The sequence below is a fragment of the Podarcis cretensis genome, assembly GCF_951804945.1.
Source record: "Podarcis cretensis genome assembly, chromosome: 2".
Taxonomy (NCBI): Eukaryota; Metazoa; Chordata; class Lepidosauria; order Squamata; family Lacertidae; genus Podarcis; species Podarcis cretensis.
Genome location: NC_137171.1, coordinates 37,874,154 through 37,897,306, shown reverse-complemented (window position 1 = coordinate 37,897,306; position 23,153 = coordinate 37,874,154). Strand labels below are relative to the sequence as shown.

At 43.4% G+C, this 23,153-nt stretch overlaps 1 protein-coding gene across 1 annotated transcript in view; it reads left to right on the top strand.

Annotated features, from left to right (window-relative positions):
- The first annotated feature begins 721 nt into the window (after positions 1-721).
- Positions 722-23,153, top strand: part of SEPTIN9 (septin 9) — a 216,523-nt gene continuing 194,091 nt past the window's right edge. The window contains exon 1 of the mRNA XM_079966064.1: positions 722-959. Within this exon, the coding sequence (XP_079822190.1) occupies positions 938-959 (22 nt within the window). The 5' untranslated portion in view covers positions 722-937. The remainder of the gene's footprint in view (positions 960-23,153) is intronic.

Genomic DNA, 23,153 nt, shown 5'->3' with positions numbered 1-23,153 from the left:
GTTGTGGACATGCTATACCTTTAAAGCACAATCAAAAGACATTTCCCCCCTCAAAGAATTCTGGGTTTGGTCGCTTGTTAAATGTTGCTAGTAAATATAATTCTGTGGCCAGGTAAACTACAGTGGCCAGAGTTCTTGGAGAGAAAGAACAGTACTTCAAAGGTGCCTTCAGGGTATAGTGTGTACAATGCCTAAAGTAGCTGCCTGGCATGCCCAGTTCCCTCCAAACAATGACTGGCTGCACACAGACACGTAGTCTCCTAAGTCTACACTACAGGATTTGAACCAACGTTCTTACGTAACCAGCAGCCTTGTGCAAGTCTCTCCTTTCAGAGGGGAAAGAGGAGCTTTGTGTTTACCGTAAACAGCCAGACAGGCCCTGAGGTCCTTTGAACTAGTGCCTGCTTGCCTCTAGACCTAACTCTGACCTAAGCTACGGGGAGGAGCAGGGAGCAAGGCACACACAGAGAAAAAGCCAGTGGGTGGGTGTGGGACCTAGTGGGTGGGGTGTCAGAATACCTCCCCCAGAGCACAAAGGTTAAACCTGAAGGGAATCTCCGAGGCCTGGAGTGGGCAGGGACTTGCACCAAGCCTGATTTGCTCACAGAGGGGAAAAGGTTAAAGTGCTGCGGCAGCAGCTGAGCTCTTCCGCTAGCCGCCTCCTTCAGCTTTAGCCTAGTTGGAACAACCCCATGACTGCACATCAGATTAGAAAAGGTGTGTTCTAATTAATGGGAGTGCTGTGGACTCCCTCCTCAGCTGCAACTGTGTCTGTATATGCATGTAACACGTAGGAGGAGTACACTTTCCCTGCTGAGCCCTGCCTGCTGGAACAAAAGGATTATAAAGCAGACGCAGATCACCCTGGGGATTATTTGCCGGAGTAGCTTGAAGAAACTTTGCTGGCTTCCTATGTAACAGCTGGGACAAGAGCAGCATGAGGAAGACATCGAACACAGGTGAGCAGAGGGGGAAATGTTTCTTCAGGGGCTTTGCATCCATCACCTGGGCTCTCTTGCTGCATACAGAGAAAGCGAGCCTGGGTTGTTCGTTTTGTTATATCTGTTGTGTGGTTAACTGCTCTGGAAAGATCAAAGTTGCCTGGTGTAGGGAAATAGGGAAAGCATTGGCAGCAAAAGCTGATGGGGGAAATAGGCATATGAAGTCTGAAACGTTTGGCCAGGTCTGCTCAGAATTACATTGCATTGAATTCAGTGGGACCTACTTCTAGGTAAGTGGGGGACAGGATTACAAACTAAATCCTTAGACCAGTAAAAAAAAAAAGAAGATACATGTATATTCTGCTGCTGTATCTCTCCAGAATTTATTCCAGATTACAGTTTGAATGTGAACCAATTAGTGTTTTTAAATGGTAGTTCTCTCCCCACCCCCCATACCCTGCTAGTCTTGGAGGGCTTAGTCTTCAAAGCAGAGGAAGACTATGTGGGGGAAGGGAGATGGACTAAAGACTAGGAAGTGAGAGTGCTGGTGGAAGTAGCCCTTACTTGTTGAACTATAGAATCCCTACTGTGACTTCTCATGGTTTTATAGGGCAGCTTCATGGGTTGCAGTATGAGGTACTTTATATATTATGTTTTCCACCACATGGGAAAATATGTTGTAGAACAAGAATCAAACTCATGAGAAGCAACCCTAAACTTTCAGTATACCTATAAACTCTGTACTTGTTTTAAAGTTTCTCTGCAACTCTGAGGACTAGGAGCTTGTCAAATAGATCTCCTCACTCTGGAGATGTAGGGACTGGAAATCGCTAAGATAATTTAAATGAGTATGCGTTACTTGAAACTGAAAATGGCCTGCATGCTAAGGAGTCAACTGGCATAAGCTTAAAAAAAAAAAAAGTTGGAAGAATAGAAATTGGCAGGTACAAAGGAACCAGAGCAGATGTCAGGGTGTCTTGGCCTGACTCCACATTGTGCAACTGAACACTGGTGACCTCCCTCCCTCCCTCCTGAGGAAAAACAATATGGGTGATTTGCGGTGGCAAGCAGAGATGAGGGGCAGCTTAATATTTTCACTACCTGTTACTGCTGCAAATTGCACCCCAGTCAGAGGCTACCTGTGGAGTTTTAAATGCATGTTTGTTTCCTGTTTGTGGAAATAAAGAGAGGCCACGCATTTGCATATAATACGTACTACACACATTTGCATATAATAGGCATTTGCATATAATACGTACTACACACATTTGCATATAATACGTACTGAGGAAATTACTGAACCACAAGTAATCTCATACAACTTTAAACAGTCTCCAAAGACTTTCGGGAACTGTAGTTTGCAGAATAGGGTCTCCTAACAATTCTCAGAGCCTTTAACACTTCCCAGGATTCTTTGCAGGAAGCAATGATTGTTTAAAGTGGTATGATACTAGAAGAAGAAGAAGAGTTTGGATTTGATATCCTGCCTTTCACTCCCTTTAAGGAGTCTCAAAGCGGCTAACATTCTCCCTTCCCTTCCTCCCCCACAACAAACACTGTGAGGTGAGTGGGGCTGAGAGACTTCAAAGAAGTGTGACTGGCCCAAGGTCACCCAGCAGCTGCATGTGGAGGAGCGGAGACGCGAACCCGGTTCCCCAGATTAGGAGACTACCGCTCTTAACCACTACACCACACTGGCTCTCCATACTGTTTTGAATGTATAGTTCAGATGGGGCCTTAGAGGTCAGATGAATGTCCAGAACAGCCAATGTAGGTGAAAGAAGCTCTACATCTCTATGCCTGCTGACTTTACGTCTTGTTTGTTCAGCAATAAAATTGGACCAAAGGCTAAAGTGAAGTTAGGTCTCCATACAGGAAATAGGAATCTTTTTCATCTCAGCAAGGTACTTGCAAAATTCCACAATGGTCAGCAAAGTGCTCATATTTCTCTTCAACTGTGAGTAAGGGTCCAGGCTATCAATGTTAGCTGCCCTGAACTGTATGTGACCTATGAAGTTTCCTAGAAATAAATTCCACATGGCTACAGCAAACAAGACTGTGTGAAGGCCCAGGTTGTTGCTAGGGGCAACGCCAACATCTTTGCCCAAATGGTAGCAGAGCTCTTCGTTTTGAGTTGTTATGACACCGGTAGCCAATGAATCAATGGCCTGTTTTTTTCTCCAGCTTATTAGCAGTTCAAGGAATTTTTATTTTGTTGGATGGAAACTTATATTAGTGGTCATTATTCATCAGGCTGACACAGACAGAAGGCAATGTAGATAGTTTTTTCTCACTAGACTTCATTTCCTGAGTGTTTTTGGATGCTCAGAAGTCTGCTGGTTAGCAGAAGAGAGTATGTTGTAATACAGCCACAGATTTATCACACACTTTGGCAAAGAGTGTACTATGATCTCACAACTATTTGCAGAGCCAGAAACTACAGTAGCTCTCCCCCGAAAGGAATGGCTCTGTGAAGGGGAGGAGAGAGGCTCCTAAAATTCTAGTGCTGTGTTTCTTGAACTTCTAAGAGACAAGGCATTCATGTACATAGGAGTAAGATCTATTAGCTTGAGCTTGCCCCTATGTGAGTTGCTGTTCTGGGCATGCATCATTTGAATGCATTCTGGTGCACCTGCATCTAGTCAGGGTGCTCTGCTATTTATTTTTTCATTATGTCCGCTCGGGTCTTGACTTGCTGGCAGTCCATAATACATACAGCCAGTTTGCACTGACTTACATCTGAACTCAACAAAATGGAACCACCATCACATAGAATCATAGGATTGCAGAATTGGAAAGGATCCCAAGGGTCATCAAGTTCAACCCCCTGAGATGCAGCAATCACAACTAAATCATGTGGAGACTTTCATCAAGGATTATTTCATTTGTATCCCACTATTCCTCAGATGAGCTTTATGTGGTGCACCATCACTCTTTCCTCCACTGTTAACATTTGCTGTGAAGTAGGCTAAGCTGACAGAGGCTTAGCACTGGACTGACAGAGGCACTGGAGCTTCATGGCTAAGTGGGGATTTGAACTTGGGTCTCCCTGGTCCTAGTCCAACCCTGTAACCACTGCACCACTCTGCCTTTCTCATTAGTACATCTTGGACATGTCCTATAGATTGTCAGCAAACCAATACCTGAGAATTGATAGAGCCATTCATTATCTGGACATGAAAACAAGTTGTGTATACCCGCTCTTAAATTTTGGTTTTATTTATATGTTAATAATTGTTTAAAATTACTGTATGTATACCACTTAGGGATTGTTTGGGCTGTTTATAAATTCTTCTGAATAAGCAGAAATAAACTGTGTAGCCACTAGCTTGCAAAACACCAGCACCATCTGTCCACTTCTAAAACCTGTACATAAATCAGATCCAGTATGTATTTCCTGACATGGGACCAACTCAGAGCAGTTGAGCCTTTGAACCATGCAGTGAACAATCCTCTATTAACAGAATTTGGAATTCATTCTTGCAAAGATACTGAGTCACTGGAATTCTCCTGAATGATTGCACAGTCTGAGCTCACGGTATTCCAGTTTAATTATGTTGCAAGTTCTGAAAAACTGGGAGAGTCCTAATAATAAAGTAATATGTGACCTGAAAGCCAGGTTATCTATTAGACTGGAAATAAAGATTGGTTTGGCATATACCAATAATAGAGCCCTGTTCATTGCAGGAAGAATAATTACTGTTACTGTGAAACTGATCAGCGGTATTTATTCATTAATCCCTGGAGTGGTAACCACAACTCTGATTCTCTGAAGGCTGGGTCGCATTACAGTGGACAGGCATAACTATGCTATTTGGTAGTCAGCAGCTAAATTGTAGCAGGATTTTCATGGAGGAGGACTTCCACTCTACCGGATACATTAATCCACATCTGATTTTTGCCAAGCAAGGAACTGGGAACTGGGTCTGATTTATGTAGAGGTCTTGGAAGTGTACAGCATGGCCAAATCGCCCGGGATGTATTTAAAAGGACATGGGTAAATTCCTTGCCAGTGTTTTCAAAGCACGGAGCACATCATTGTTGAGTAGGGTACAGGAATAGCATACCACAGATTGCCACCAGAACAAGTGTCCTAAGAACCAAGTCTATTGAGGATTATGATTCATAACCTTCATAATGTGGGTGAAGGAGGCTTTTCCAGGTATTTGGATACTTACAAAAGTCTTCCAAAATCAGCACGTTTGAAAATATGACAAGTTTTGTAATTGGGCCACTGTTTTCCTGAATTTTTGCATCAGTAAATACAGTGGTACCTTGAGTTACAAATGCCTCAGGTTACAAACGCTTCAGGTTACAAACCCCGCTAACCTGGAAGAGTTACCTCAAGTTGAGAACTTTGCCCCAGAGAACAGAAATCGTGTGCCGGCGGCACAGCAGCAGCAGCAAGAGGCCCCATTAGCGAAAGCACTCCTCTAGTTAAGAACAGTTTCAGGTTAAGAACGGACCTCCAGAACGAATTAAGTTTGTAACTAGAGGTACCACTGTATGGGGTATAATGAAACCAAGCATGGTATAAAAGGCTGGCAAGTTTCCTTCTGATTCTGACTCATGAAGGATTTTGGGTAAGCTTCCTTCCTTCATCTCGTTTAGCATGTATCTACTTCCACTATGGTTCTCAACAGCTCTACTACCTATTCAGAAGCTCTGCCTGTGACATTTGCTTTTTCTGCTAGACATAGCACTGTACAATTCTTGCATAACTTCATTCATCTAATCCTTCAGGTTATCAGTGTAGTTGGTGGAACCCAAATTCCTCCTCAAAATTGCTCATAGCCCATGCACATTTTGTGACAACTTGAAAATCTGCCCAGTGCATTATTTGGTTATTTAAACAACGGTACTTCCAAATGGAGGGCTTTGCAAGTATCAAGCCAAAGAGTCTGTAGCTCATTGGTAGAAAACAGGCTTTGCATGTACAGGGTCTCTGGCATCTCCAACACAGGCATATAATGTAACAGGGTTGAAAAAGATCTCCACTTAAGATTCCGGGGAGCTGATTTTGGACAGCCACTTGCTGCTTACAGTAAATCCTCGGATAGATGGACCAAAGGTCTAACTCACTATATAAAGCAGTTTCATATATTCATATTTGGCATGCCTGACAACCACAAACCACACAGGGACTGTGCTACACTAGATGGCAGCAGGCTAAATGCAACATTCCAAGCTGACATTGTAGTATAACTAACCCCACCCCCATTAGTCGAGACCTCTTTTTTTTTCTTTGGAGGTACCTTCTCCCCTACTTCTGGTTTAGCGCTACAGTGCTTAAGCAGCTATGGGCAACAATGCCATCTGGATGCGTACCAAGAACACTAAGCAGAGCCAGTTCTGGAGCCATACCCTGAAGAACTCCAGCTGTTGCCTCCCCACTGTTTGACAATGATCCCTTCATAGTTCATTATTGTGTAACAATTGCTACTGATATGGAATCTGAAACAACTGCTAAATGATGCAAAAAAAAAAAAGTGATTGCAAAATTAACAACTGCTTGTTTTTTCTTGCTGGATTCGCTCACTAAAAATAGTCAATCAGAACAGCTGGACCTCGCCAACCACAACAGTTGCCCCTTGCAACACAGTAGGCCGCTAGATGCCAAAAATGAATGAAACTTCTGTTCAGATTAACGAGGAATATTTAGATATGAAGTTCATTTTATATTTTACACTAACTGTCCATGGCTTGGTGAAGAAAGTGTTACCACTGTGCCCATGCCATCTTACTCATCACTCTGGCAAGGAGCCTGCAGAAGCCTGTCTTGGCCAGTTAAATTGCCAGAAGTTGAGCAATCGTTATACATTTATCCCATTTTATTGTTTCTAATAAAAAATACATTTTCCTGTCTTGATTATTGTGTTGATTGAAATTCTAATAATAATGTCAAGCTCAAGAAACAAGTTAGTTGGGCTTTGAGTCCTAGTTAACTGCTGTTGAAGGCAGAATGCTTAGTGTACCTTAAATGCAATAAAAAAAGAAAGCACTAATTTTCACCTAATCCTTGAGGCCAAATGAATAAACCCAATGGCCAAGCCTATAAGGCCTTGCTAAAAGAGCTTTTGTGTCAGTGGGAAAATCTTCACTGATTATGGCAATAAATCTCTGAAGGGAACGAATAGAATAACATTTTTACTGAGAGCTGCCTTTCACTCATCAGGAGAGAAATTGGACTGTCAAATCTCCTGAGAACATTTATTATGAGGGCAAGGGATAAGACTTTTCTTTATTTGTCGTCATAGGCTTTCTCCCATGCCTCACCGTATGCATTGTCTGCAGTCTATATCAGATCTAATATGTGATTCCATAGGAGAACAATGGAAGAGTGACAATCTTCCTTTGCAAGACGTGTTGGGCAATTCTTCTTCCACAATGCTGGCACTTGGAAAATACTGGGAACCATTGATCCTCCCTAATTTAGGCATTTCTAAATTGGGAAATTTAAATGTGTGGGATGATGCAGCAGGGGAGGAGCATATAGTGAATGAAAACCGCCTCAAGGACTTGCCATGAAAGCTCACCTTGCAGAAATATTTTAATTGTTGGGAAGGAAGTTTAAAATTAGGTTGGCACCTGAGCCACAAACTCTGCAAGTCTGCCAGACCTCAGCTCAGCTTCTGATTTATTTTTGCTTCAGCTTGCAAAATCCAACCTGTGATTTGTTGCTTGGGCATTTTTCGTCTATCTTTCAGAATTTAGCTTGCTCCAATCTAGACACCCTCTGCATACGAGATTCTGTTTGCTTTCAAAGAATCAAGCTTTATCCTTGAAATCATAGGAAGAGAGCAGGCAAGGCAGTGAGGAAAGGCTTCTTTTAATCTGGGAGTGGCCACTAGCTGTTATCCAGAGAAAGAGCTTTATGTTTTCCCTTTAGCGAGCAAGAAGAAATTCCTGTGGCCTAGTTTTGTAAAGTCACATGGACTAGAACAGCCTGAGTTTGCAGCTGGAATTGACCACAACATATTAAAGGTCAGCTCTCTTCTCTCTTTCCACACATCACTTCTCTCTCTTCGAATCCCTCCACTAAAAAGCACCCATTCTCTGCTGTGGAAAACACTTTGCCCTTGTTTCAAGTAACTGCCTCTCTTGATGAGTTGATAGCATAGTTACATTTTTCAGCCAGTAAACAAAAGCCACCGTGCTTGGTCATGTTTGCCTGGAGACTTTAGGATTATGAAATCTAACCAATTCACATGGATCACCTATCAGCTTCCTACATGAGTCATTTCCTTTCTTGTGGCTGAACAGCCAGTCTGGTTTCAACATACTTGCTCTGTTCTTGACTTCTGACCTTTCAGTGGGTAAGACCCTCTACCATTGGGTCAGAAACCTTCCAGTTGTGGGGATGCACCTCCCTTGTTGCTTCACCACATCCTTGGCTCTTAAGAAGATGGGCTCCTTTATTTATTCAATACCTTTGTTGGCTTCTCCTTGCATACCACTGATTGTCATTTACTGACACTGATTAGTACTCATTTTCCAGCTCTCGTCCAAGCATTTGTGTGTTCATTTTGCAATTCTAGGATTTCTCAGGGTCTCTGTTTCAGAATGGGAGAGGAAATTTGCCATTCATTCAAGATTTTGATGGTTAAGGAGCAGTGCATGCTAAGAACATATGTGCAACTATTTTTTCTCTTTTTTCATTTTTCATACTAGCTCTAGCAACATTTATCGAGGTATGATGAACAGGTTTCTTTGTTTGTTTGTTTGTTTTAAATTGAAGCAAAAGGATTTGGGGCTTTGTATACACAGCCAGAACATAGGGCACTTTATTCATTTTAGCTACTCATTGTGCAGAGAAGCCAGGGGGTTAATCTATACCTTACCATGGTCTTAAAAAAAGAGGGGGGCACTACGCCTTCTAATCACTAAAACATTGCTCCCGTCTCCCTTTTAAGCAACGAAGGCCCATGCCATGGGTGAGAGTATTGCTGTCAAGCCCCAAGTACCCAGCAGCTGAGATGCATATTATGCACATGTGGCAATCAAGGGGCAGAGTCAAATTATGCTGAGACCCAAAACCAGCCAGCACAGATTGTGAAAGCACAAACTCAGTTACTGTTTTACACAGCTTTCTGCTAATATATGCATCTACTTTAATACAGTATTCACAAATGGTGCCTCTTACAAACATTCATGATTTTCAGTCTATTATGATTTTCTTTATACATGTCACCATTTCCCCTTCCACCATTTTTCCTTCTTTGCTGCAGGATCTTTTCACTAGATAGGATTTTTGAGTTTGCCATCCTTCTATTTTGCATGTTCATATACAGGGCATTAGTTGGCCTGTCTTCCCCAAAGGGAGACAAACTGGATCTAGAATTGGCCTCCACAGTCACTTATGGACTCATTGTTAAAACTGTTTTATGGAAGACCATCTTACTTGGCTACGAGTGATCTCCAAAGAATAATAATAATACAGGGCCATATAATTTCTTCATATAGATTGTGTTTGACTTCTCGTGTGCCATCATTTCACTGGCTTAATCTTTTACTGTGATTAGTCTTGTTTAAATTCCTGTAAAACTTATATGCTCAATAGTTCATCATACCATGATTTTCCCCTCCACTTTATAACATCAGAAGAGGAAGTATTACTGGGATTTATCATCAGGATTGCTCAAACCTCCACCATTATCCCTGCCAGCAAGGATCTGGCTTTTCCACAAAGCATTTGCTTTTGTTAAATCATTTATCTGCAGGAGAAAGCCTACATGCAGCTGCATATGGATATTTATTATCTACCTTAGATAGATCAGACTCCTTGAGCAAGACTACTAAAAATTCTTCTGGGCACCTAGAAATATGACAATGGCGTGTAGGAATAAGGATATATTTGTAGGCCTTTGTTAAAGAACGTTGGCTGGTAGAGTGCTATGCAGCGACCATGAACTGAATGTAGCAAGGATTGCCAATTATGCAATAATTGGGACGGGGCGGGGCGAGGACAGCATGGTCTATATGAATACCTGAAGTAGACATAAACTGTATTGGTAATACTTTCTTGAAAGGAGAGACCAGTTGTGCCCAGTGCTGGCAACATCTCCTCAGGCATAGGTGCCAACTCCCTGGGGCCTTGGGTGCCCGAGCACCCACATGAAGGGGCTGGGCATGCACAGATTTCAGTGTCAGGGCCAAGCACACTGCATGGCACCCACAGCCCTGGGCACCCATGGTTGTGGGGCCAAGCTGGCACTCCTGTCCCCAGGGCTAAGGCACACCAGGGGATATTCAGTGGGCAAGGGATTGTGTGCTGTGTTCATACTTCCTTCCTTTTCCTTCCTTATCTCTTTGGAACCTCACAGGGCTGGTGGCTTGGTGCAGACACAAGGGTGGGATTGCAGTGATCAGTACCAGGCGTTGAACAGCGCTTTCCCTGATAACTGGTGGCAGTTCAATGGGTGTAATGAGCTCTTCAGAGACTGAGAGCCGGTTCAAGCACTTATCAGAATGGGCAATATGTACACAATGTAAGGTAAACAGGACTCCCACTATGGGCCCCTCCACATCTTCTTTTTAAATGGGTGCATTCTGCACCGTGTCATTGATGCAAAAATAGTGCATTAGTGGTGTGATTATGTTGAACTATCCAGACATCATTCTACTTTATTAGTGGTTCTGCAACATCTCCCCAATGCTATTGGATAGTTGGATGGGCATTCTGTTTCTGTAGCACAACAGAAGTGGGGGAGAGGAGAGGGGAAATCAACACTTGACAGGATTTTAGTAGGAAACTATGGGACATGCACCTATTGAGAAAGAAGCAGTAGGACTGCCCCAAAGCTTTTGTAGGCACAAGTGGGTTTGAAAATGTGATCACATTTAACTGCCCTGATAAATATCAAGAGCACACATCATGATCTATTCAGGATGCACACCCCCTATACCTTTAGCGTAAAATGTGAAATGGGTTGTATGCATATGTGGGAAGCTACCTTGCACCAAGTCAGACCACTGACCTGTATTGTCAACACTGATTGGCAGGGGCTCCCCAGGGTTTCAGGAAGGGGTCAATCTCAGCCTGACCTTCAGATGCTGGGGACTGAGCATGGGATCTCTGGCACACAGAGCATGCGTTGCTCTGCCACTGAACTATGGCCTTTTACCTGCATAATTTCTCCGTGAGCCTTCCTCTTCAAAAATTAAGAGGCAAGGTGGAACAACTCATTATGGCATACATAAGATGATGGAACATGAGAGTTCATGCTTTTCACCCCATCTAGGTGTAAATTGGCCTGAGGGCTGCCATCTGCACCCCTTTTTATATTTGATATTTTTGCAGATATGGCCCAGCATTTCAGATCCGCTGTAGCCATAGCTGCAGGGTATCTATCTGATTTTTTATTCAGAGTTGCCAAAGCAAATTTAAACAGCGGCATAAGACTGCAAAAATTAATTAAAGGAAGCCCAAGTTGTTAATGATTCTCAAAGAGGGACAATTTGAATTTTGATTCTTTTTCAAACAAGTGTATACATATGTATAAAAGCTTTTAATTTCACTCGCAGCTTTGTAAAGCATGCCACATCTCTGGTATATACTTGCAAGTAAAATGGAAACCGGAAAGCCGTGCCGTTTTTATGTCTGAAGAGATGACTAATCCCTTGCTCAGAAAATTGTTCTTTCCTTCTGCCCAGCTCAGTGCTCTTTGTCCTTTATGAACCCAGCAAAACTTGGCACGTGATATAAGCTAGTGAGACTGCAAAGACCTTTCCATGACTAGCTCAGAAATACTGAGTGATTGTCTGGCAGCAGAATGAATGACAAACATGCCCCTTTCTCTTGCAGTCTACCTTTTGCCCACTCTTAGCAAGCTGTGCCCTCACTCGAGCTCTACTTGAGCTGTGATTTGAACCTGTGAAGGTCCAGTTCTGAAGTGCATTTCACAATATGGTTCATCACATGTTGCACTGAATGCAGGTACATAGGAGCCAATTCCTAGGGGCTGAGGACCCTTCGCTCGCCCCCATAAAATATTTGAGGGGATCACCCACCAAAGTTGATGGGCATTGCCATTCAAATGGGTTGTCCCTACATGCATACAAGTGTTTGTGAGAAACATTTTCCATAGATCAAACAGGATTGATTGTTAACAGTGAGCATGGTAAGGGAAGCAATGGCTTTGGGAAGGAGGCGTAAGGCTCTGGCATGGCCCTAGAGCCCTCCCACCTCCTCCCCAAAGCTGGACAAGGGCTTACTAGGCTTTGCGAGGGAGTCAGGAGGACTCTTTGATTAGGTTATCCACACCTTTCCGCCCTGCATATGACCCAGGTGAATGAAGAAGAAAGTGGTGATTGTGATCACGGTGTACACCTTGGGCAGGTGTGGCTACACTCTCTCTGCTGGTATCACCTTCATTTGGACACACTGCAGTGTAATGCAGAATCAATATGTAATGAATTTTTATTTTTGGATTGAAACTATATTCTGAAGAAGTGCTTTATGTGGGGGGAGTGTAATAGATCTAGCTTGTGTGTGGATTACATAGGGGGACAAGTACTCTGTCTCAATTGATCCTAAAATAAAATGTGTGCACACAGCCATAGTTACTGAACTATTTCCACTTTGTTTTACAAGTTACATTGGGATGAAAGTAAACAAACTCTTTCTTCACTTATTGTCTTGCTTTGAGGATAGGGAGTCCGCTGAGCTCTGAAAAGAGCTCTCAGCACAACATCTCTGGCTAGGAGAGCAGAAGCAATTACTCTCTCAACACTAGTGACCCTCTGCAGCAGAGTGCGCTTGTACTGATGTTCTTCCCTGAGATGCTGCTCAGCGCTTCAGCTGGGTAGTTCGCCAGCAATTTAAGCACCAAGCCACCGATATTAAATTGTGCATCAGCCCTACAGCAGCAGAGGTGCTAAAAAAAGAAGAAGCAGAAAATTGTTGCGTGTAAACATGACCATTATTGTTGGGGAAAGAACCTCTGTGCAGTTACTGGCTCTCTTAGGGAAAAGCTAGATATGATGGCGGCACAGATCTGAGTATTTGAATTAAGCTGCCATCAAATCTTCCCCTGCTCCCCAATGTGCCACTACCATTGAAAACTACCTCCTTATCCCTACCAGTTCTCACTCGAAGGGTACCTCCAGGCTGATGTTTTCATTGCGGTTGTATGCTGCAACATGTCCTTGATGCAGTAATAGTGCATTAGTGGAGAGCTATCTGCACATCATTCCACTTTGTTGGTTGTCCTGTGATGCTTCTGCAGTGGGACTGCATAATTGCCATCTGGAGGGGCAAACTTGTGTAATACCACAACAAATGTGCACAAACTAGAATGCTTGTGGTATGAAAAAGTATTTCAGCAGGAAAAGTTACAGGACACGCACCAGTTGGAAACGAAGCAGTATGTCCACCCCAAACCTTTGGAGGCCATCATGAGCATAAATCATCATGAATGTACAATAAGAAGGATGTCTGGAGGGGCTGTGTGTGATAGTGAGGGCAGCACTTCAGGGCACTGATGCATCAAGTGTGGAAATTATGATTGCTATTAATGTATTGATATAAAATTGTTTATAGGCTGCTTTTTGGGAATAGCCCCCTCAAGGTAGCTTACAAAGCATGAAAACACAACGCAAAGAGCTAACAGCCATTTAGAAACTTAGGCTAGTTAAAACAAATAGAACAACACTATAAAGTTCCTACAGACAAAAGAAACTATCCATCTTAAAATAGTTCTCTTAACAATGTGAAGGTTGACCTGGAGAAATGTGTTTTAAAAACCTTCTTAAAGGGTTGCAGCTTGGGGGGCGGGGAATACACCTTGGTGCAGAGGTAGTTCCACAATCTGGGGACATAAATATATGCATGTACTAGGAACTGTCCTCCGCTTGCCAACCCCTTGCCATTCCCCCCACATTAACCTCCTACAGCTTCCCCTTTCCACACCATTTTGGGAAGCTCACTTTTCACCTTCCCATCCCTATTTTTGAAACCACTTCTCTATTCTGTTTCGCAGCCCTGCTTTCCACCTTATTTTCACCTTCACCCTTATGTCCATGCCACCATCTCCCCTTCTTTTGTGCAACCCCCGCCTTACACAGAAACCACCATGGTAACCTCCTGCATCTTCCTTATTATGAACAGGCAGCTGTTCATAATAAACATGCATAATTTAAGTATAACACACCATGCATAGATGAGAAAGATGCTACGACGACTGAGGTAATCCAGCTGTGTAACACTGACTGTATCCCAGCTCTCTAAGGCTGCCAACTTTTAAGCTACTTAAAGCTGCCAGGGACTTTTATCATTGGGAAATGCTGCTGCTTGGAATGTCTTCATGTGGGTGGTCTTTCCTATTCAGTCATTCAATGATTAATTTCCTGGTAAAGATCCCTCTCCCACTCTGGGTGAACCTGTAGGCATGGTTGGCAGCATGTCATTACTTGAAGCTGACCTGTTGCATGCTTTAATGCTGATCAGGACCATTTCAGTTTCTGAGTCTGACTCAGCATCTCAGCTCTTGCAAATGCGTCTTGATTATCTTTAAAAGGTAAAGGGACCCCTGACCATTATGTCTAGTTGTGACAGACTCTGGGGTTGTGGTGCTCATCTCGCTTTATTGGCTGAGGGAGCTGGCATACAGCTTCCGGGTCATGTGGCCAGCATGACTAAGCCGATTCTGGCGAACCAGAGCAGCGCACGGAAATGGCGTTTACCTTCCCGCCGGTGCGATACCTATTTATCTACTTGCACTTTGACGTGCTTTCGAACTGCTAGGTTGGCAGGAGCAGGGACCGAGCAATGGGAGCTCACCCTGTTGCGGGGATTCGAACTGCCGACCTTCTGATCGGCAAGTCCTAGGCTCTGTGGTTTAACCCACAGCGCCACCCGCGTCCCTTGATTATCTTTACTGTTAATATTATTTCTTCTACCTCTTATTGCAAAGAGATCTCTCTGTAACAGTTCCTCTCCCCACTTTTATAATATTGAGACGTTATCAAATTAAAAGGAATGGTGGGAGATTGAGGACACAGACAAAAGAAAGTACTTCTTCACACAGCCCCTAGATAAATTATGGAATTTGCTACCAGAACACATGGTGATGGCCACCAGTTTAGATGACCTTAAAATCAGCTTAGGCAAATTAATGTGACTCTGTTCTAGTAAATTTAATAAGAAATAGATGTGGTAGAATACTCCCCAAATACTCACACTCTAGGTCAGGCATCCCCAAACCCGGCCCTCCAGATGTTTTGGGACTGCAATTCCCACCATCCCTAGCTAACAGGACCAGTGATCAGGGATGGTGGGAATTGTAGTCCCAAAACATCTGGAGGGCTGAGTTTGGGGATGCCTGCTCTATGTTGCCAAATAGTTTAACTAGCAGATATACACATGATATCTGAAAGGAGGGAATGATGAAAAAAGATTATTTAAACCATGACTGATAAAAGTTTGAGGACAATGGAAAGTGTCATTTTGGAGGACCTTAGCTAGTATGTCAACACTGAGTGTGTGGGGTCTCTTGGAGCCATGCCTGAATACCAGAATTTCTATAGTCTTCTGCTTAAGTTGTATATAATTTTTTTTGGGGGGGAACTGAAACAGGAACTGCTATCATTTTTCAGGGAACTGCTATCATTTCTGTTCAAACGTGGCAAGTTTTTGTAGCACTTCAAAAAAATTGTAGGCCTCTTTGATAATTAACCACAAATGTAGGCAACAATGTACAAACTTAGTTTCTCTCTCTCTCTCTCTATCTCTCTCTCTCTCTTAAAAAAAGCAACTATTGGTAAGTCTTTAGTCTGAGCATCAATGTGTCTGTGTCCAAACCAGCTTGATGCTGTGAAAATGTAAGATGCCTCTAAGTTAGAAGTACTGTACTGGAGAACAGGATTCCTATGGAGAGTGGGATTTTTGTTTGGACTGAAAACCAAGGAAATTGAGAGGGGGCATGGCAATGCTATACCACACATCAGAAATTCTTGCCAGCTCTGGTAAATAACCCTAATTTCCTTCCCCCCGCCCTTGAAAATAGGGTGGCCCATCTCATTTTACCACCTGAGGCGAACCAGGAAGGTACTCCGCCCCCACCAAAGTCTCGTAGAAATCATGCAAGATCTCATGGAACTCCATGAGAACTTGCCATAAGCCACAGCAGGGGCAGGTAAGCTACCCACAGTAACACCGCCCTGTGGCTTTTCACCACCTGAGGTGGCTGCTTCACTTTGCTTCATGGGTGGGCCGGCCCTTACTTCAGGATTAGTAATATGTGGTCACTGCCACCCATGGTTTGCCTAAAAACTGTGACTAGAAAACCTGTTCAAACCATTGTTTCAAATTCTCATTTGGAAGCAAGCTATGGTTGGCAGAATCCTGATTAATGCCTGATTAAGACATTATAGCAAACTGTTGCTAGTGACAATCAGAATGTGAAGAAGAGAGCCAGAGTATGTTGAGGAGGAAGCACATCAGCATGAAGTCCATTCATGGTCTGCCAGACCATGACTGGGGAGGAACACAATTATGTGGATGAAGTTATCAAGGGCTCACAGGAGACAAAAATTGGGTAGTGGCTGCCTTTGGTAACAGCAAACGGGAACCTGAATCTTGTCACATACTCACTACGCAGATTTGTTGATTCGGACTGGAGGCCTCATTACCTGAAGCCATTGTCACAGCTGTAGTAGGAATTTGCTTTTCTAATATCACATTAGCAAAATTTTCAGAACCAGGTGGGTAGCAGATTTCTTCCACAGGCTGTTATCTCTGGGGTGATCAAAGGCGCTGGGGAAAAGATTTCATCTATTTTCATATGACAAGGTGAACAAAGGAAATGAGTACAAGTTGCCTCAAACCCCCTCAGGAACTGAATGGCTTGAGGACTTGAGTTGCAAGTGCCTGGACATGTACAGCAACTGCATGAATTACAGAAAGAGGGGGGAAACTTTCTGTGAGTTGCAAGTCAAGGCAGGGAGGATTAATGGACAGATGAATGTAGGGTAGGATGGCTTTGGCATAACTTTAATGCTGGGAAACTGCCCAGGACTGACAGCTCACGGGAATCATATTATCTCTGTAAACAGAAGGAAGACTTAGGCTGCCACCCAGGCAGCAGTGGAGGAAGCACCTCTCCTCTGTTGCCTTCTCATTGCTGCCTATCTGGGTCTGAGAAGACCACAAAATGCCTGGTGGTGTCAGAAGGGACCCAGGAAGTTACCCTTTCCAATGCCCAGTTCAAAAGCAGGACCATCCATCCCTTAAGCAACCAACTCAGTCTTGAGTGCTGCATGCGGCCCACAAAAAGCAGAAAGTACATAACACAACAAGCAGCTTGCAATGCAGTTGTTCTACATGACTTATGCAAAAGAGCTGAGGCAAAGAATATTAGAGAAAGAGGAGAGGAAATAAAGGGGTGGTTGTTTGCTACTTTGACCTGATGGGGTTGAGCAAAACTAATCCATAGAGGGCTCCCTTCATCTAAACACCAATTGGAGCCAACCACACAGGTCTTTTCTGTCCATTCACCCAGCATCCTTCCTTCCAGTGGAGAGCCAATCAAGCTGGTATGACCTGTATGACTGGTTTTGCCCATGTGTGTTGTTTAATTCTCACAAAGTGTTCATCCACATTTACCTTTTGCACTTTCCAGGCACAATACTTGCCGCAGTTGATTATACCACAATGTTTCCATGGCCCTATGCTTGGGGTTGGGTCTGAAGCCATTTCCACACACTCTCTGTTAGCTGAAGAGTTATTGTCATAGGTACAAAATCCTTCTAGGTCTGCGGTACAAAGTTGTGGCTTGCTCATATTTCTGTGATTTGTTTTGTCTTTTTGGTGCTCTAACTGCTTCTAACTACTGGTATCACACAGATCGGGGTGGCCACCGTGGTGTGTACCAGATGTTGTTGGACAGCAACTTCCCATTGGCCTCAGAAAGGTGGTCAAAGGTCAGGGACGATAGATGCTGTAGTCCAGCAACATCTGAAGTACATCAGGTTGGTTCCCCATGACTTAGAACATCTGACTTACAGTCTATGAGCAGAATCTGGAATGTTGCATCCCACTGTTCCATTTGCATTGAGGAGATCTGTCTGCAGTGAACATTAAACACCTGCCAAGGGATTAAATTTTTAAAGGTTGCTTCAATAAATAGGCTACTTTGTGCATTTTCCCCTCAGACCGGTTATTTGGCTTAGAAAAATGGTATAAAGAAATGAAAGTTGCTGTTGTTAAGTGGATTTGTAATATGTTGCCACATCTTTCAATGGCTGCACCCAAAGCTGTATATCTCGGCAGTGGAGGATTGTCCACTCTCGTGATTTTATTCAGGGAGGCCTGTGATTATAATAAGCTATGCGGCGGAGGGCATGAGAAGTAAAGGAGAGCATGGCAAGACCCCTATGAGCTTGGCTCAGGCCAGAAACCAAAAAGCTAAACAAAGGAAATAATATCTTTGTAAATCCAGTTGCCTGGTGGCGGGAAAGGCCAGAACTGTACTCTTTCCATGGTAGGAACTGAAAAGCAAAACAAAACAAAAATCCTTGCCTCAGGGTTCTTTTCCATGCCATGTATAACTCACTCATGTCTTAAGAGAAGGATTAATACATGTTTCTGCCTTTGATAAAAGACACACTGGTATGGCAAAGACACACCCTGGCCCTTGGAATGCAACTCTTCTGGGAGAAAGTAATATATTAACCCTTTCCCCAAGGATGATTTACAGCGTAATCCTAGGCACGCCTACTTGGAAGTGAATTCCATTGAGTTCAACTGGGCCCACGGCCAACTAAAGTGGGTACAGGATTGCAACTCCCTAACAAAGGCACTGGAGTGGCTTCCAGGAACATACTTATCAGTATAAGGTGGTGTGGTAGGACAGTGACACTCACCTGACCTCCAGTCAGTAACGTTATTGCTGCTTCGTGGGAGGAAGAAGAGGGGGTGAAGTGTTAGTGAGGTTGGCATGGTGAAAATGCACCAGCAGAACCAATCTGGTGCTTCCGTTGGTGTGTTTGCACCATGCCAACCTCACTGCCACATAGCCCCTCCCCTTCTACCTTTCAGTAAAGCAGAAGTGACTGACTGGAGGTCGGGCAATAGTCAATAGAGTAAATAATAAATAGTCAACTAGAGACAACAGCAAATACTGAATAACAAAGAAATAAGAAAGGGACTGAAGAGAAAATTAAAAGCCTCCTGTTTGATCTCATTGTGTTTTTGATGTTTTTACTTTTTGATGTTTTTAATTGTACTTGTTCTTAGACTGATTTTACTAAATGTTTTTGTTGATGGCTGTGTATCTGATCAACAAAAACATTTAGTAAAATCAGTCTAAGAACAAGTACAATTAAAAACATCAAAAAGTAAAAACATCAAAAACACAATGAGATCAAACAGGAGGCTTTTAATTTTCTCTTCAGTCCCTTTCTTATTTCTTTGTTATTCAGTATTTGCTATTGTCTCTAGTTGACTATTTATTAATTACTCTATTGACTATTGCCCGACCTCCAGTCAGTCACTTCTGCTGTGTATCTGCTGTGTATTGGCTGTGTATCTGATCCCCTTCATGGATCACTGCCTTGCCGTGGCGAAGGGGCTTGAAGAACTCAGAGAAGCTATGAACTATGCCGAGCAGGGCACCCAAGATGAACAGGTCATAGTGGAGAGTTTTGATCAAACGTGATCCACCTGGAGGAGGAACCGGCAAGCCACTCCAGTATCCCTGCCAAGAAAACTCCATGGACAAAGACAACAGGCATATAAAAGTTATGACGCTGGAAGATGAGCCCCTCAGGTTGGAAGGCGTCCAACATGCTACTGGGGAAGAGCGGAGGGCAAGTACAAGTAGATCCAGAGCTGATGAAGCGGCTGGGCCAAAGCCGAAAGGACGCTCAGTTGCGGATATGCCTGGAAGCGAAAGGAATGTCCAATGCTGTAAAGAAAAATATTGCATAGGAACCTGGAATGTAAGAACCATGAACATGGGTAAGTTGGAGGTGGTCAAAAATGAGATGGCAAGAATATAAATATTGACATCCTGGGCATCAGTGAACTAAAATGGACGGGAATGGGTGAATTCAGTTCGGATGACCATCATATCTACTACTGTGGGCAAGAAACCCGTAAAAGAAATGGAGTGGCCCTCATAGTCAACAAAAGAGTGGCAAAAGCTGTACTGGGATGCAATCTCAAAAATGATAGAATGATCTCGATACGAATCCAAGGCAGACCTTTTAACATCACAGTAATCCAAGTTTATGCACCAACTACTGGTGCTGAAGAAACTGAAATTGACCAATTCTATGAAGACTTACAACACCTTATAGAAGTGACACCAAAGAAGGATGTTCTTCTCATTATAGGGGATTGGAATGCTAAAGTAGGGAGTCAAGAGATAAAAGGAACAACTGGCAAGTTTCGCCTTGGAGATCAAAACGAAGCAGGGCAAAGGCTAATAGAGTTCTGTCAAGAGAACAAGCTGGTCATCACAAACACGCTTTTCCAACAACACAAGAGACGACTCTACACATGGACATCACCAGATGGGCAGCATCGAAATCAGATTGATTATATTCTCTGCAGCCAAAGATGGAGAAGCTCTATACAGTCAGCAAAAACAAGACCTGGAGCTGACTGTGGCTCAGATCATCAGCTTCTTATAGCAAAATTCAAGCTTAAACTGAAGAAAGTAGGAAAAACCACTGGGCCGGTAAGATACAATCTAAGTCAAATCCCTTATGAATACACAGTGGAAGTGAGGAACAGGTTTAAGGATTTAGATTTGGTGGACAGAGTGCCTGAAGAACTATGGATGGCGGCTCGTAACATTATACAGGAGGCAGCAACGAAAACCATCCCAATGAAAAGGAAATGCAAGAAAGCAAAGTGGCTGTCCAATGAGGCCTTACAAATAGCGGGGGAGAGAAGGCAAGCAAAATGCAAGGGAGATCGTGAAACATACAGGAAATTGAATGCATATTTCCAAAGAATAGCAAGGAGAGACAAGAAGACCTTCTTAAACAAGCAATGCAAAGAAATAGAGGAAAGCAATAGAATGGGAAGAACCAGAGATCTGTTCAAGAAAATTGGAGATATGAAAGGAACATTTCGTACAAAGATTTCCATAATAAAGGACAAAAGTGGAAAGGACCTAACAGAAGCAGAAGACATCAAGAAGAGGTGGCAAGAATACACAGAGGAATTATACCAGAAAGAAACGGATGTCTCATATACCCCAGGTAGTGTGGTTGCTGACCTTGAGCCAGACATCCTGGAGAGTGAAGTCAAATGGGCCTTAGAAAGCACTGCAAATAACAAGGCCAGTGGAAGTGATGGTATTCCAGCTGAACTATTTAAAATTTTAAAAGATGATGCTGTTAAGGTGCTACACTCAATATGCCAGCAAGTTTGGAAAACTCAGTAGTGGCCAGAAGATTGGAGAAGATCAGTCTACATCCCAATCCCAAAGAAGGGCAGTGCCAAAGAATGCTCCAACTATCGCACAATTGCACTAATTTCTCACGCTAGCAAGGTTATGCTTAAAATTCTACAAGGAAGGCTCAAGCAGTATGTGGACCGAGAACTCCCAGAAGTGCAAGCTGGATTTAGAAGAGGCAGAGGAACCAGAGACCAAATTGCAAACATGCGCTGGATTATGGAGAAAGCTAGAGTGTTCCAGAAAGACATTTACTTCTGCTTCATTGACTATGCAAAAGCCTTTGACTGTGTCGACCATGGCAAACTATGGCAAGTTCTTAAAGAAATGGGAGTGCCTGATCACCTCATCTGTCTCCTGAGAAATCTCTATGTGGGACAAGAAGCTACAGTTAGAACGGGATATGGAACAACTGACTGGTTCAAAATTGGGAAAGGAGTACGACAAGGCTGCATTTTGTCTCCCTGCTTATTTAACTTATATGCAGAATTCATCATGCGAAAGGCTGGGCTGGATGAATCCCTAGCTGGAATTAAGATTGCCGGAAGAAATATCAACAACCTCAGATATGCAGATGACACAACCTTGATGGCAGAAAGTGAGGAGGAATTAAAGAACCTTTTATTGAGGGTGAAAGAGGAGAGTGCAAAATATGGTCTGAAGCTCAACATCAAAAAAACGAAGATCATGGCTACTGGTCCCATCACCTCCTGGCAAATAGAAGGGGAAGAAATAGAGGCAGTGAGAGATTTTACTTTCTTGGGCTCCATGATCACTGCAGATGGTGACAGCAGCCACGAAATTAAAAGACGCCTGCTTCTTGGGAGAAGGGCAATGACAGGCCTAGACAGCATCTTGAGAAGTAGAGACATCACCTTGCCAACAAAGGTCCATGTAGTTAAAGCTATAGTGATGTATGGAAGTGAGAGCTGGACCATAAAGAAGGCTGATCGCCGAAGAATTGATGCTTTTGAATTATGGTGCTGGAGGAGACTCTTGAGAGTCCCATGGACTGCAAGAAGATCAAACCTCTCCATTCTGAAGGAAATCAGCCCTGAGTGCTCACTGGAAGGACAGATTGTGAAGCTGAGGCTCCAGTACTTTGGCCACCTCATGAGAAGAGAAGACTCCCTGGAGAAGACCCTGATGTTGGGAAAGATGGAGGGCACAAGGAGAAGGGGGCGACAGAGGACGAGATGGTTGGATAGTGTTTTCGAGGTTACCAGCATGAGTCTGACCAAGCTGCGGGGGGCAGTGGAGGACAGGAGTGCCTGGCGTTCTCTGGTCCATGGGGTCACGAAGAATCGGACACGACTAAACGACTAAACAACAACAACGTGTATCTGATTGCCACCCTGGGAGGGGAGGAAGGGAAGGATATAAACAACAACAACAACAACAACAACAACAACAATAATACTGCCACTGTCCACCATGCTGTCTGCTACTGATGTTCATGTAATCACAAAAAGTAACGTTAATTCTAACGATATGTCTGTGTGTAGCTTACCCTGTGCAATTACAATGACCACAACATTTAGGCAAACCAGTTTTACAGCACTCACTGTGGTTTTCTGGCTGGTGGGGGGACATTTGCACTACTTGTTGAATTTACACAGACAAGGCCAAGGGCTGTAATTGTAAGCAGACTTGTTATGAAGCAAGTCTCAATGATCATAGAGACTTGGGACTGGACTGCAAGCATCAAAGTAGCTGAAGAGTGTCTACCAGTGACTCTCAAAACTGAGAGAAAGGAATGACATAATGAAACATTCTTCTGAGTCCAAAACACTCTCCCATAAGA